Below are 15,884 nucleotides of genomic sequence, written 5' to 3' on the forward strand. Positions count from 1 at the left end.
GCTAGGTGCCGGGACGGGCGGGGTTGGGGGCGGGGGCGGCGGCTACCAGAGCCAAGCGGCGGCGCCGCCGGGGAACATGGCGGACCCTCTTTCCCTTCAGAGGGGCTAAGACCGTCATGCATCGCGCGTGCAGGGGCGGGGGCGGGACAAGCTCCAGGGACTTGAGCAAAATTACCGAGGCTACTACAGAAACGGAAGCAGTCCAAGGGATCAGGTGAAAATTCCGTACATGCAGAAAGACAAGCCAGTAAAGAGGTTGCAGATTAAACTGAGGGGCTGTTGATAAATGCAAGGGGGAAAAAGGACATTTTTGGGAGCCGCTTTGGAGCCCAGGAAAATGAAGAGATGTAATTTGATCTCAGAATTTCCCAGTACTAGACAAATATATGACAATTTATCTACAAAATCTAAGTGATAATACTATGACCAGAGAGAAAAATGAAAGAAGCATCGGGGACTCTATAGAGTGGCATTATCATTTAAAATGGAAATTTCCCTTTAATACCAGACCTCAGGAGACAGGGAAAGGCAGAAATCTGTAAGTTCAAGTCTAGCTAGGTCTAACCACGCAGGGCAACAAAGTGAGACTGTCTCAACAAAACGGGGGCCTAGGGAGTTGCATAGAATTCGAATCCTTGCTTTGAGAGTTTGGAAAAGTCCAAAGGCACATAAATTCAGCTGGAAAAGTCTAAGCACCACGATTTAAGCACCAAAATGAATCAAGAGAAGTAGGGAATGACACCAAGAGGTATTCCGAGAACCTGTACGATTCCCCTGAAAAGGCATAGCCTCTCTCTTAATTCACTGAGCAAATAAACTTGAAGCCAGAGAGATGGTTCAATGGATAAAGATGCTTGCAGCCAAGGATGGTGATTTAAGTTCCTTAGGACTAATCCCCATGGCAGAAGGAGACAGTGGAAAGAGGGAATTAGACTCCTTCTAGTCTGACATCTACTAAAACTTGTAAATAAAGAAATGCAATAGAAAAAAATGGAAAGCAGAGACTAAGTAGGTAGAAAATTGGAAATTAGTTCCTATCTTTGTACATACACGGAATTTGAATTTGGGCAACTTACAGAAACAGATCCAAGTTGACCAGCATCCAAGAGGTCAAGAAACAAGAACAGATGGTCCTTAGCAGTTATTAATAAGATGGCTCAGATGCTGAAGGCATATGCCACCAAACCCAATAATTGAACCACAGGGCACAAAAGGTATTAAAAGAGAACTGACTAGTACAGCTTACTCTAGCCTTCATGTGTCCTCCTCATACATATGCAGTCATTGCAATTCTTACAAAAAGATAGAATTGTGTGTATGACATGAGCAGTGTTGAATGGTTCAGGGGCCAACATATCTACTAAGGCCCATGTCTCTATGTTATAGCATCCAAACAGGATGAAACAAGAAAGCCCTCTGTATCTTATTACTCAGTAACACATGTTCTCAGAATCTGTCCTCAGTGATTAGGAGGGCAACTTTCTCAGCATCTGTTGTTTCTTTATGTTCATCAGTAAGACCAAGATCTGGAATAAATAAGGAGGGAAAACCCAATAGACATTCTTTGCAAAGGGAACCTTCCAAATTATTTTCTTTTGTGTGTTTATGTGTTTTGCCTGCATGAATGTCTGTGCACTACATGTGTTCAGTCTCCATGGAGGGCAGAGGAGTGGATTATATTCCCTGGAACTAGAGCTACCAAATATTGTGAACCACTGTGTGGTACTGAAAACTGAACCTGGGTCCGATACATGAACAGCTTGTCCTCTTAACCATTGAATCATCTCTCCAGCCACTACAAAAGACTTTTCAAAGGAAAGAGACTGTTGGGAGTGTGTCATGGGTGAAGATAGCTCTCATTATCACAGAGATATTCTGACTCTTAAGGGGAAAGGAAAGGGAGCAAGGCAATAGGAAGAGCAAAGGATTGGAGGCACATCACACACCTGGAATGCAGAGAGGAAAGGCACCAAGGCTGGTACTGTACTGGGAGTGAGTTTGTCAAGGTGGTTTGAATGCCCAGAAGACAAGGGGAGGAATGGAGAATGTAATGCACTGAGTGTCCCAGGCAGGGGAGGGATAGTTAAAACATGCTAACAGCCATAACAAGAGGGAAAGTCTCTTATTTAAGGATATGTTGACTCCGTCAGTGAGTTTGTTTTTTTGTTTTGTTTTGTTTTGGGGTTTTTTTGTTTGTTTGTTTGTTTTTGTTTTCGAGACAGGGTTTCTCTGTGTAGCCCTGGCTGTCCTGAAACTCACATTGTTGACCAGGGTGGCCTCGAACTCAGAAATTCACCTGCCTCTGCCTCCCGAGTGCTGGGATTAAAGGCGTGCGCCACCACACCTGGTGAGTTTGTATTTTTAAACTCCTCTTTGGCTATTCATTTTCACTTGGTCAAAGCCATTTCATATAAATGTTGAAGCCTCCCGTCCCCAGAAGAAAAGAGCAAGGACATACAAAAGTAAAGGACAAGAGATTAAATACAACTATCTTATAGATTTATTAATGAAAAATACTTTACAAAACCAGTATGCTTTGCCCTAAAATACTTTAGCTGACTCTTGAGAGTTTACAAGGGTGAGTGAGCAAGTGGTAGTAATGGCTCTGCTGCTAAGGACAGGAGGGGTGTTAGTGTGCCCAACTCCATCTGTTCAGAAGGGCAAACAGTATATTGGCAGCTCCACATTCTAGGCCTAAAGTCTGAGTCACAAGGAAGGCTGACAGGCCATAATACCTGGGCAGTTGGGCTTCCCTTAAGGACGACGTGGTCAGAATCCTGACCCCTTTTCCATTGATAGGAAATAGAGAAGAAAGAACGTTAAGTAATATGGACAGGTGGATAAACAAAGAGTGTAAGTATAGTAGGACCAGAAGATGAGGGCTCTGATGGAGATGGGGCTAAAAGAACCAGAACTAAAGTAGTCCAGACTGGTCTAGAACTTGTTGTGTAGCCAAGGATGAACCTGAACTTCTGATCCTTCTCCCTCCGCCTCCCAGTGCTGGGATGACAGCTGTGCGCCACCATGCTCAGTTTCATACTTCTAAGGAATAACCATGGGTGGTGTGCATGTTACAAAAACACTCTACCAATTGAGCTACATCCCCAACTCTAAAGCTGGAATTTCAAATATTCCCTCTCAAAGAAGCAAACACCCTTAGGAAAAAAAATCAATGTCTTCTTTGTTGTTGTGGTTCTGTTCTTTAAAACAAAACAACAACAACAACAACAAAAAACAACAGTCTCTTTTTACCCCACAGTCTCCAGCCTTGAAACGCTGATTCTCCAGCCTCTACCTCCCAACTACTGGGATTACAGGCATATGGTGCCTGGAATGAAATGGCCAAGTCTATGTTGAGATAAGACTAGCATAACTGGCAGGAAAGAAGGTATCACTGCGCCACCGTACAGTTTTATAGATAAAGGTGCAGCTCCGAGACAGATTAGGGTGACCCTTACCACCTGCTGTGCTGTCAAAATCTCACCCTGCTCTGCTCTCTTCCAGCAGCATTTGATAGAACAAACATAATTCTTTCCTCTCCTGGTCTCCTATGTCTGCCCTGGGAGGGGTAACTACTCTGTCTCCAGTCATCATCTGGGGGCATATCTATTCTTCGTGGACCAGGTGTTCGGGACCCCAGAACAGGACCGGAATTCCAAGTTGACCTAAGGGGTACATGAAGATTGCTGGATGGTGGGGACCCTGGGTGAACAGCAGAAGGATGGGAGGATGAGAGGAAAAGATTCCCCCAGGACTGAGCATGTGGAACCTGAAGGCCCTGGTGTCTTTCTGGAAGTGTGGCAGTGTAGGTTAGCTGAGGCTTGCGTGCTGGCATAGTTAGGACTCTGGCCCCAATGTGCTGGTTGGTCTCTGACCCTGGTCCCCAGGAAGCATCAGTTCTGGAACGATGAGGTAGACTTCGGTAGTTCAAAGTCCTTCCTGTGTACTTGACCCCTTGGGGAGTTTCACCCCTGTCACACATAGCCAGAAACTGGTGGACACTCCTTGAAGTTCCTAAGAAGAGAAAAGAAACCCAAACACTGAGCATCTTTAGAAAAGAAATCTATTTCCCAACCCTTAACTCCTCCAAGAAGAAACCTAGGTTTGATTAATATGTATATATTTTAATTTTTCCCCAGTCCTGGGGATTGAATCCAGGACCTGTGTATGCTAGGCAAACACTCTACCATTAAGGTATACCCTTAACCCTAACTACTCCTAAATATGTCAAAATCAACCTCTTCTATCCTAGGGAAATGCAACAGTCTCCTGGATATTGCCATAACTACTTCCAGTAACAATCCTTCTCTAACAAGTACACTCATGTACAAATCTATTTACAATTTCCTTGCAAACTTTTATAGCAATTACACCAAAATCTCCACTTGGCTTTTCTTTTTCTAAGATTTATATTTTATTCATGGGGGCGGGGGTTGGAGAGAGAAGGGCAGTTCGAGACAGGGTTTCTCTGTGTAGTCTTTGTTGTCCTGGAACTTACTTTGTAGACCAGGCTGGCTTATAACTCATAAAGATCTGCCTCTGCTTCCTGAGTGCTGGAATTAAAGACATAGACCAACCTTGCCTGGATTGTTTGGCTTTCTTTGTCTGTCTCTGTCTCTGTCTCTCTCTCTCTGTTTTTGTTTGTTTGTGTTTTCTTTTGAGACAGGGTTTCTCTGTGTAGCTCTAGCTGTCCTGAATCTCAGTTTGTAGACCAGGCTGGCCTCCGCCTGCCTCTGTCTCTCAGTTGCTGGGATTGAAGACATGCACCCCCACTGCCCAGCCACTTGGCTTACCATGTTAAGACATGGTACTTTGACTGCTGTTAGACGGCCTCTACTTAAATCCTTTAATTTCTGAGGTCTCTGCTTTTGTTCATCCACACTTACCTTATACACATATAGAAAGAAAATCATTTTCAATATGTTTCTTTCACTATGGTACTTGTGACATTGTGGGCTGATAATTCTTTATTGAGGATAGAAGGGACTGACCTGTACACTATATAATGTTTCAAAGAATCTTTGTCCAACATCCATTAAGTACCAAGTAGTATGTCCTCTTTCAAACTGAAAACCAGAGACTTAAAATATAAGTTAAACCCATAAGGATTAAAAAAAAGAACATCTTCCATGGAGGTCAATGAAAGCCAGAAAGGTGCTGTCATCTTCCTGTGGATGATCTGGATCTATACATGTGACATGTTCTCAAGGTACAGTGTCTGCCCAGTCTTCCATTCACTTATATCCTCCTACATCATCTCTCAGCTGAGACTTAGTAAACAACAGGGGAGAAAACTAGCTAGAAGAGATGGCACTGTCAGTTTGGGGATCCCGAAGAGTGCATTAACTACACTTCATCACTTCAAGGCCTTTTCCTTCATGACTCAAACAGGTTGGTTCACACTCAGGAGTGAAGCAAGGTATCTAAAAAATTATTTACTTATACTTCATGAACATCAGTCCTTGATCTTAAAACAATAATTCGTGTCTTTTATTTCAGTCCACCTTGGGACACCTCATTTTCCCAGGAGGTATACTGATTTGACCCTGAAAAAGAATGACATTTTAGCAGATAATATTAGTTTGGGGGGTGTTACCTGGGGGTCTATAGGGCTCCCCTGCCATGCTGGGCATCAGGACATCTGGGGACAGGAACTGTGGTTGGGGAGGGTAGAGTTTAGGATCAAGGAGAAATACAGGAGGATCATGGATGACAGGGAGGGAAGAGGAGCTGGAACAATGGTGCCCGGTTTCCAAAGTCTTTTTCCTCACGTTTGATGAATCCTTATAATGAGACAAGACAAAAAAAAAACACAAAGATGAGGGTTAACATGGCAGGATGTGGTTGGATAAACACAGTGAGGCAAGCAGGAGGGAATGGAAGGAATCAGAGTACAACACACCTTTTCCAGACAGGGGGCCTTCCTAGGAAATGCCTAAGACTCTCTCCTTCTACCACTTTCCTCACACGTCTACCATCCTAGGTCCACCATTTCGGTCTTTAGCAAACACTTTAATGCTCACTGTACAATTAAAGAGATTGACATAGAAACTTAGAAATAGGAGCTCAGAGCTGAACGTGTTGATTTATACACACCTATAATCATCAGTGCTCCGAAGACTGAGCAGGACTGCTTTGAGTTTAAAACTAGCTTCACCCACATAGTGAGTTCACAGCCAGTCTGGGCTACACAAGCAATACCATATCTCAAAAAAAAAAAAAAAAAAAAAAAAGAAAAGAAACCACAAGCATTAAACAAACAGGGGTTGTGGATTTAAGTTCAATTGTAGAGTAGGCCCTGGGTTCAACCTCCCCTAACACCCCAAAAATAAAGGAGACAGAGGACAGGAAAGGAGACAGGAGGGGAGGCAGGAAGGTATTTAAGCAGACTAGGAGGCTGAAAATCTATACTGGGCACTAAACTACCTGCTGAGATACAGAACTGGACTCTACTCTGCCCTGCCACAGCTCTAGTCCACGGCTGCCTCTTCTGTAGGTCACACTCTTACTCCCAGTTGCTTCTGGTCTGCCAATGGCTCCACTCACTTTTGTGGTAAAGACCCAGAAATATTTAATTTATTATCAAAGACGGTGAAACATTCACAATTGAATAAAGTTTACCAAACTCCTCCTACTACTACCACATTTTTCTAAGTTACTTAGACATAAAAATATTGGGTTTGCCCTTAACTTCCTATTTCCCATTCATCATGGTTAAAGAGATAAATACTTCTACATATGGATTTCATATTTAAATCTGCCTGGACCATGGCAGAAGCCTTAGTCTGATCTTCCCATCTCCTGCTACTTGCTTAATTGTATCATGAAACACCATGTGACAGCATAGCTGATCTTCTGCATTAATCCACTATTGTCCCTGGGTTCTTTACACACACTCTTTTTTCTCTTATTGCTTATTAATTTACTATTTTGGAGACAGCATATTGTTATGTAACCTGGCTCAAACATAAAATGCTCCAGCCTCAGGGCTGCAAGATGGCTCATGGAGCTGGAGAGATGGCTCACGGATTTGGAGCACTGGCTGCTCTCCCAGAGGACCTGGGTTCAATTCCCAGAACCCACATGGCAGCTCACAGCTGTCTGTAACTCCAGTATCTAATTTCATTTGTTTTTGTCTTATTTTTTTGAGACAGGGTTTCTCTGTGTAACCCTGGCTATCCTAGAACTACTCTGTAGACCAGGCCAGCCTCGAACTCACAGATCCACCTGCATCTGCCTCTGGATTACTGGGATTTAAGGTATGCACTGCTACCACCACCCAGCCACTAAAAAGGTTTAAAAACAAACAAAAGCCCTCCAACTTCAACCTCACAAATATAAATATTATAGACAAGCATCCTCTCACCTAGATGTTTCACAAACACACCAACTCATCCTCTATCAGGCCTTGACACTTGCTTTTCTGTTACCAGGGATATTGTGTCATGGCCCTAAACTTCCTATCACTGGAATCTATGATCAAATGTTAATTCCTCTCACTACCTCTTAACTATCCTAACCAAAAACAGCCCCAAAGAAACATATCCCCTCTTTAACTCCTTATTTCCTTGACTTGTTTTATTCTTCACTATCATAATTATCGCTACCTTGGGTTCTACCATTTGTTTATTGATGATTGTCTTGCTTCCTGTTGTAGAATACATTTAATGTCAGTATCTGTAACATCTGGAACAACGCAAGTACTTAGTAAATAATACATCAATCTATATGCCAGTCTAGTTAGTTTCATTTAATAGGCTGCAAGCCATTCAAGGGCAGACTGTGTGTTATATCATCAGCTATGTTCCTAATATTTGGGGAAGTGTCACAGAGAAAAGATTTCTAGTGGAATACACTACCGCATCCCCTTTGTCCTCTTACCACCTTCTCTGTAGTTTTAAGCCTCTTCAGAAAAAAGAACCACCTTAAATATGGTGCTCTTCACAAGTATGTACTAGCCCACTTCCTATCTTTTCCCCTCTTTTCAGGAGCAAGGAGTCCCAATCCAATTCTCTACTTCTAACCCGTATGTCTCAAATCCAGACCTAAGCAGCTATTTCCAGTAGTGAATACCCAAATTTAAGTATATTTAACTCTCCCAAACATAATTACCAACCCACAAGACATGAATATCATTCTTGGTTTCTCATTCCCCTGTGTGCAGGCAGGCACCAATCTTGCCTTTACTTCCTGACTCTCCAATTTTTTACTTCTCTCTATTCTCCCAAACCCCTGTGTGACCTACAGAATTCTCTGTACTCCATGATCTGACTCCTGCTTATAGTCCTTCCTATCATTGTCAACAATTCTATGATTTCTCTTCATTAGACTTTCTAGTCTTGTCATACCAATTATTCTCTTTTAATCTAGTGAACATAAGCATCAGTTCCAGGTGCCTGGCAGACTCACTGTTCTTTTTCAATGACCCTTTCCCTGGTATCTCACCTCTTCTAGGATGGTCTCATAGCAGCTAGCATTTCATCCATTATAAATGTTTGTGTGTTTATCTGTCCCTGCAGTAGACTAAATGCTCCATGAAACCAGACACTGGATCACTCATTCAGCACACTGTTTGAAAAGCATAATCAATAAATCAATAAATAATTGTATGATACACTAGACAGAAGCCAACTCTCTTGGGAAAATAATATTTCAATTAAATGCATTGAAAATATGTGAGAACAAATGCTATGCCGGGGAAATTACCTTTTCCCAAAGAAGATGGAGGAGGAGGAGGAAAGATGAGGAGGAAGAAAAGGAAAAGTAGAAACAGGAAAAAGGAGAAAAAGAAAAGGAGAAGGAAGAAGAAATGTTCATTTAGGAACTTACTACACTCAGTAACCCTAGAGTTCTTTTTGGGAGGGAAATTGGATGGAGATATATGCATCCTATTGAACCTTTTAATTATACCATGTATTTATAACCATTTTAAGGGGTTTATGTATATAGTTAGGTGATAGAAGGGTTGCCCAGCATGTGAGGTCCTGGTTCAGTCCTGGTACTGCAAATAAAAAGTAAGTTTGGTATAATGGTACATGCCTCTCAAACCAGCACTCTGGAGGCAGAGGCTGGCAGTTCTCTGTGGAGTCCAGCCTGGTCTACATAATGAGTTCTACTAGCCAGAGTACATGAGACCCTGAAAATAATAAAAACAATAATAATAAAGCAAACAAAATAAAACCTGTTTTTACATTTTTATCCAACTAATCTGGTAGACAAGCTTCAGAGCAGGCTGCTTTGTGTTCTGGCCTTTATAGTAATGAAAATTCAATTTGTTTTAGAAAAGGATATAACATTCTCAGAAAAGTAGACTACCTATAAACCTAGCCAACAATACAGTATTTGAGTTTGTTGATTGATCTCTACTCCTTGGGTATAATAGTGACAGTAGTCCCCAAAGACTAAAGGTAAACACAGGATAGCACCATAAATTCAAGGCCAGCATGATCTACGGAGTGAATCAGAAAATTGCCAGGGATACATACACAGTAAAACCTTGTCTCAGAAGAAACCAAAACACAAAAATAAAGTAAAAATAAAATAGAAAGTCTCAAAAAAGAGAGTTTTTAATCATTTTTCTTTTTTTGTTCACACATTTCACTCGATTTAAAACTTCCTGGAGCGCACTCAGCTGTGCACTGAGCTGGAGAGAAGGTGAGACAGCAGCTCGCACTCCTTGCAGCCTCATGCTACCTGTCCTGTTGACCCAGCACCACTTGCACTTACTTGCCCCTTTGTAAGCCCTCCTCTCTAGCACACCACGTGCGTCCAGCACCTTAGCCCCAGAAGCCGATACCTGAGAGACAGGCACTGTGCTCGGTTCATAAAGAACATGCTCCATCTCTGCTGTCAGAGGCTTTGCGAGATCAAGCCCAGGGGCTGAGTGCAGTCTCCTTCCCATGCCATCTGCAGAGCCTAAGGAGGAAAACATAAAAGCAAGTTGAAGCCGCCTCTCCTCTAGAATCTGGACCTGGAAGAACAAACATGGTTTTCTCTCATTAAGTAATTAACATGCATCTATCTCTGAATTCAGTGGAGAAGCATGGTCCTTGAATCTATAAACGCCAAATTTCAGAATATGGATAAATTCCTATAGGTCACAAAAATCAAAACTACTGAAGACATTTCCAGGAAAGGAGCTGTAAGGACAGTCAGCTGAATATCGTCAGCCGTCAACATTTCTCTTTTATGAATAAAATGAGCTTTGTTTTCAGAATCAAGCCTAATACTTGTAATCTATAAAGAAAACCATGTGACAGAGTGATGATCTCTAACATAGTGTGGTAAGGAAGGAAATTCTATCTCTGGTTCAGAATTTAAATGACCATAGTTATTGTATATCAAACCTCCTTCCTTTGCTGTAATAGGGAAATGAGTTGCGGAGTTTGGTTGAGATGGTGTTTTAACCAGAATTGAAACTCAAATCTCTCAAGGTTAAGCACAGTATTTTCTTAGCTCTGAATACCCTCCCAATTTCTCTCTCTGAGCAGGATCACTTTAGAAATTTTTAGCATGTGTAATATTCTGTTATCACAACTTACTCCTAGCTTTTTACAATCACTTAAATTATAATCAAACATCAATACTGCTTTGAACTGGATATGTGAAGCCCCACGTCTTATGAAAATGTACCTGCCCTTGACCTACATTTGGTGCATATGTATGTATGTATGTATGTATGTATGTATGTATGCATGCATGTATGTATAGCATACACATGTCTGGATATGATACTATGATATATGTACACACATACAGAGAGAGAGTGCTTAAGTATACTGTTGATGTCAGTACTTAGACTGCTTTTGTTCTATATTTTAAATTTTCTAGTACTTTCAAGTTGCATAGAAATAATTTTATCAGCCGAGTGTGGTGGCACACGCCTTTAATCCCAGCACTCAGGGGGCAGAGACAGGCAGATTTCTGAGTTCGAGGCCAGCCTGGTCTACAGAGTGAGTTCCAGGACAGCCAGGGCTATACAGAGAAATCCTGTCTCGAAACAACCCCCCCAAAAGGAATAATTTTATCCATGTTTAACTAAAACATTAAAAGTCGCTTTTGTTAAGAAAATTTCAGGCCAGATATGGTGTTACTTAACACATTTCCTGTTACTTAATGCATTGGTTCTCATAATAGTACTGATTCATCTGAGAGCTTTAAAAATTATACCTATACTGTTTAGTTGTATAACACCTGACTAACACATATGAAACACTGGGGGTTCAATCCTCAGAGGGTAGAAAGAGGGAATATACATGTAAACTCGGAAAACACCAACATCTTGAGCCACACCTTGGTGTTTGTTTGTTTGGTTTGGTTTGGTTGTTTTTTTGTTTTTTGTTTTTGTTTTTTGAAACAGGGTTTCTCTGTGTAGCCCTGGCTGTCTTGGAACTCACTCTGTAGACCAGGCTGGCCTCGAACTCAGAAATCCACCTGCCTCTGCCTCCCAAGTGCTGGGATCAAAGGCGTGCGCCACCACCGCCCTGCTAGGTTTGTTTTTTGAGACAGGCTTTCTCTGTATAGCCCTGGCTGTCCTGGAACTTGCTCTATAGACCAGGCTGGCTTTGAACTTGGGAGATCTACTTGTTTTAGCCTCCAAATGCTGGGATTAAAGGTGTGTGCCACCACTGACTGGGAGGAATTTTTACTTTGTTATTTTTTTAAAGATTTTATTTATTTATTATATGTAAATACACTGTAGCTGTCGTCAGATCTCATTACAGGTGGTTGTGAATGTGGTTGCTGGGATTTGAACTCAGGACCTCCGAAAGAGCAGTCAGTGCTCTTAACGGCTGAGCCATCTCACCAGCCCCCAGGAATTTTGACTTTAAAAGGCTGTCCAACAAATAAATAATTTTAAAATGTAGCCTGGTGTGGTGGTATACAATTGCAGTATCTGTACTTGTTAGGTAGAGGCAGACAGATAAAGGAGTTCAAGGCCAGTCTGAGCTACATAAGGCTGTATCAAAAAAAATTTTTTTTAATAAATGGCTTAGTAGTTAAGAGCACTGAGGACCTGGGTTGAATTCCCAGCACCAACTCATAATTCACAACCATCTGTAACTCCTATTCTAGGGAATATGACTCCCTTTCCTGCCCTCCACAGGTACTGCACACATGTGGGGCACAGACACACATGCCAATTGCTGTAGGTTGTCCATTGAACAGGGCACCTGTGCTAATACACACACATATATACAGACACTAAATACTTATTTTAATTTGTTTGATCTTTTATATTGTTTCATTAAATGTATACATGTTACGTCTACATATGTCTGTGTAGCACTTGCATGCAGTAGCCACAAAAGCCAAAAGAGGGCATTGAATCTCCTGGAACAGAAGTTACAAATAGTTGTAAGCTGCCATGTGGTGTTAGAAATTGAACCTGGGTTCTATGTAAGAGCAGCCAGTGCTCTAAGTCATTAAGCCATCTGTACAGTCCCGTATAATATCATTTCTTAATTTTATTTTTCTATGATCTTGGCGACTGAAGTCAGACTCCTGCATGCTAATGCTATATGCGCTACTGCTGATACATACTTATATGTCTATAATGTCCTTTGATCACAAACATTCTTAACTTTGATGTAGCAGTTTATCTTTTTCCACCCAGTATCTGTTTTCTTAGAAAACATCTAAGAAATTGTCAAATCCAAGTCTGGTACTAGGCACCTCGGGAATTGGGTTTAATCAGGGTTAATTGGGGTTAATCGGGGTTAATTGTAACATTCATCTTTACTCTTTTTAATACATTAAAATTTTTCTTTTCTTTTCTTGCTTTTAGAAATGCAGTCTTGCTATGTGAGCGTGGCTGACTTGAAACTCACTGTGTACACCGGACTGGCCTGGAACACAAAAGGATCTGTTTCTCTCTGCTTTCCAAGTACAACACCATATCTGGCCTGAAATTTTCTTAACAAAAGCTACTTTTAATGTCTTAGTTAAACATGGTTAAAATTATTTCGATGCAACTTGAAAGTACTAGAAAATTTAAAATCTAGAACAAAAACAGAGTTTATATACTTCTTCAGGAACTAATATGTAAGAACTAATCAGGTCATAAAAGTCCAAACACTGCTTAATCTCATTCGTATGAAATGTTCAGAAGAGATCAGTGTATACAGGAAACACTAGTGCTTACTTAGACTAGGGAGAGGGATAAATGACAAGAGGCATAGGACCACTGCTGGATCAGAGTTCTTTGGAAGGTGACAGAAACACTTTAAAACAGGATGTGGTGGGCAGTTAAGAGAGTTGGCTGCTCTTGTTTGAGTCCTAGTACCCACATGGTGGCTTGCAAGCATCTGTGACTACAGTTGCAGGTGATGCCATGTCCTGTCCTAGGCTGCAGGTACAAGGAATGCACTGGTGTGTAGACATACATGCAAGCTAAATGCCCAGAAAGTGAACATAAAACTGGCTGTGGTAAGCTAGTGTCATATTTCCACTGAGTTCTAATACTCTGGGAAACTGAGGCAAGAGGATCCCCCATACATTTGAGGATAGCTTGGGCTACATGATGAGTTCAATACCATGGTGAGACAATCTCGAAACTGAGCCATCTCTCTAGCCTGCTTCCACCTTTAAGTAGACCATGCGAACTGAGTTCAAGTCAACAGACTTGCGCAGAAAGCGCCCTCACTCACTGAAGCACCTCAACAGCACGGTACTATTATCTGTAAAACACCTAAGTTGAACTTAATGCTTGCATATTCTCTCTCACATTAGAAGAAAGCATAGTGAAGTATACCCCAGCTTCTCCTCATTCATTAAATTTTCTATAGTAACCTGTCTTATATCCCTAAAGAGTACTTAGTAAACCTTATTATAAAGTCCATACTAATATCTTAATATCAACTCTTGACTCTATTTAATATCCAGGAAACATAAACAGCAGGCCCTAAAGAACCAGGGAAGGTCTTGATATTGCTGGCTTGGTAAAATCGGAAATGCCATAGTGACTTGCTTTAGTGTAGCTATCCTTGTTGCAAGATGAGCATGAAGCCTGATTCTTGGATTAGTTTAACATCTAAAACACAGAGAAAGAAGACTCTTCTCAGCCTTCCCCATATTGCATGACTCACTCTCAAAGACCTGTGAAGCAGTTCTTTGCCCTATATTCTGTAGAGCCCACCAGCCAAGACACTTACATTTCCTTACAGGGAGGGAATTGCTCTCCCAGTGATAATTCCAACCCAATTTCAATTCTGACCAAGAAAAAAGCAATTGCCTAGCCCTTGTCCTGAAGGCTCTATGAGGAAAGCTAAAGGTCTCATTGCCTCTTGGTAAGCTAGCGATACTGTACAGAACACGACCCCCACTTCTGACCTTGTTCTCTGGCTTTCAGTTTTTACATGTCCCTAGCACCGGTTATGTTTACCTGCTAGGCTAAGTGGCTGCCAGGCCACATCCTGTGATCTCCAATCAGAATAGCCAATATGAGAAGAGGCCTGAAGGCTGGCTTGGTAGAGAGACTCCAGCTCAGAGGTCTCCTGCTCTGTGTCTTGGTTCCAGTGTGGGTGCAAAAGGACATGATTTCGTTCTGGGTAGGTTACACGTGTGTGGGAATCATGGGAGGAGGACTTGACTCCTGGCCCAGGGGCGCTGGGTTTAACCTGAGAATCACAGAGCCTTGTGACATTTACCCAAGAATCCAAAGGCAAAGAAGTCCCCAAATTGACACTACTACCCAGCTCCTTGGACCTAATATCTGTTACTTGGGGTAGCTTTCCTTGGTATATATCTGGCTCAGCCAACCTGGGCTGTCCTCTCCTCGAGGTTTCACCATGCGGAAGCCCAGAGTCCATGGAAAGAGAAGGATGCGCTGCAGGTTCTTCCCAGCAGGGCAGTCTTTCCCTGCCATCTGGAGAAGGGGGGTGTTTTACCCAGCCACCGTGTTCTTTTCCTGGACCCTGCGATAATGGAGGCATGAAGTCAGAAGGAGAAGAGCTCTTCCTTAGACCATTTGGCAAACTTCTCTCCTGGGAACCTATAACATCTCTCGTGGCAGTACTCTGCATCTTCTGGAATTGCTCCGCCAATGAGCGGACAAGTCCTTTTGTACTGGGGAACTCTAGCCTAGAGGGCTCCTCACTGCTTCTGACCACTTTTGAAGTCAATGAAGTCTGGAGACTTTGGGCTTGAACGTGTTGGTTAGGTTTCTGCATGGGGTCAGTAGCATGAAGCACAGGTGAAGAAGCAGCAGACATGATGGGGTGGCAGGAACTGTAAGGGGGAATACTAGGCTGAGCTGATGAACTTGAAGGACTATTTAGGCTATGTATAACTCTCTCAGAAGTGGCTTCTCCTGTTGAATATGACCAAGGCATCCCCATGGATATACCAACAGGATTCTTTTTTCCTTCGAACAGCTGATCTTGAGCTATGTCTCTTCCTTCTTGGGGTGGGAATTTGCTGCAACCGCTGTTGTCCTCCCTGTGGCCTTGGAGCCTATCTTCAAGGGCATCTAATGGCAGGCATTCATGCTGAGAGTTCATCTCAGTTCTACCTGTTGCTTTAGGTAAACCCTGCCTGTGGAATGCAGAGTGATTGACGCTGTCCACCTCAAAAGACGTCAGAAGCTTCAAGGAAGATGTCCCAGGGGGACTGTGCTGTGAAACAGATGAAACAGGTGACTCTGGGATGAGTGATGAGTGTAACTCAGGGCAGGAAGCAGGTGAGTGGAAGAAAGAGGAAGTGGCCCCAAGCTCTGTATCCTTGCAAGGTTCCAGCTGTGCCTCCTGGTTTAACAATACTTGGAGCGTGATAGGCTGTTCACTGAAACAAATGGAGAGAATCAGTCACACCGTGCCTTGACTAACAATAAATCTCCCCCCCTCCGGAAAAAAAAAAAAAACCCTACTTATTCAATTCCACTTCTA

The 15,884-nt window shown here is 42.3% G+C and overlaps 1 protein-coding gene across 3 annotated transcripts in view; it reads right to left on the reverse strand.

The window, feature by feature from the left end:
• Positions 1–1,916: 1,916 nt before the first annotated feature.
• The window catches only part of Usp54 (ubiquitin specific peptidase 54), a 100,675-nt gene continuing 86,707 nt past the window's right edge, over positions 1,917–15,884 (reverse strand). The window contains exons 19-22 of one of the 3 annotated variants that reach the window (XM_085828398.1): positions 14,384–15,780; positions 9,797–9,915; positions 5,597–5,783; positions 1,917–4,014 (exon numbers count right to left, since the gene is read on the reverse strand). In XM_085828398.1, coding sequence (XP_085684524.1) covers positions 3,473–4,014; positions 5,597–5,783; positions 9,797–9,915; positions 14,384–15,780 — 2,245 coding nt within the window. In that variant the 3' untranslated portion in view covers positions 1,917–3,472. Of the gene's footprint in view, positions 4,015–5,596; positions 5,784–9,096; positions 9,137–9,796; positions 9,916–14,383; positions 15,781–15,884 lie in introns of those variants that run through there. The other 2 variants (XM_085828400.1, XM_085828399.1) reach the window with 2 other exon arrangements.

The sequence above is a fragment of the Mus caroli genome, unplaced genomic scaffold (assembly GCF_978045245.1).
Source record: "Mus caroli unplaced genomic scaffold, Mus_caroli_1 scaffold_12, whole genome shotgun sequence".
NCBI classification, from domain to species: domain Eukaryota; kingdom Metazoa; phylum Chordata; class Mammalia; order Rodentia; family Muridae; genus Mus; species Mus caroli.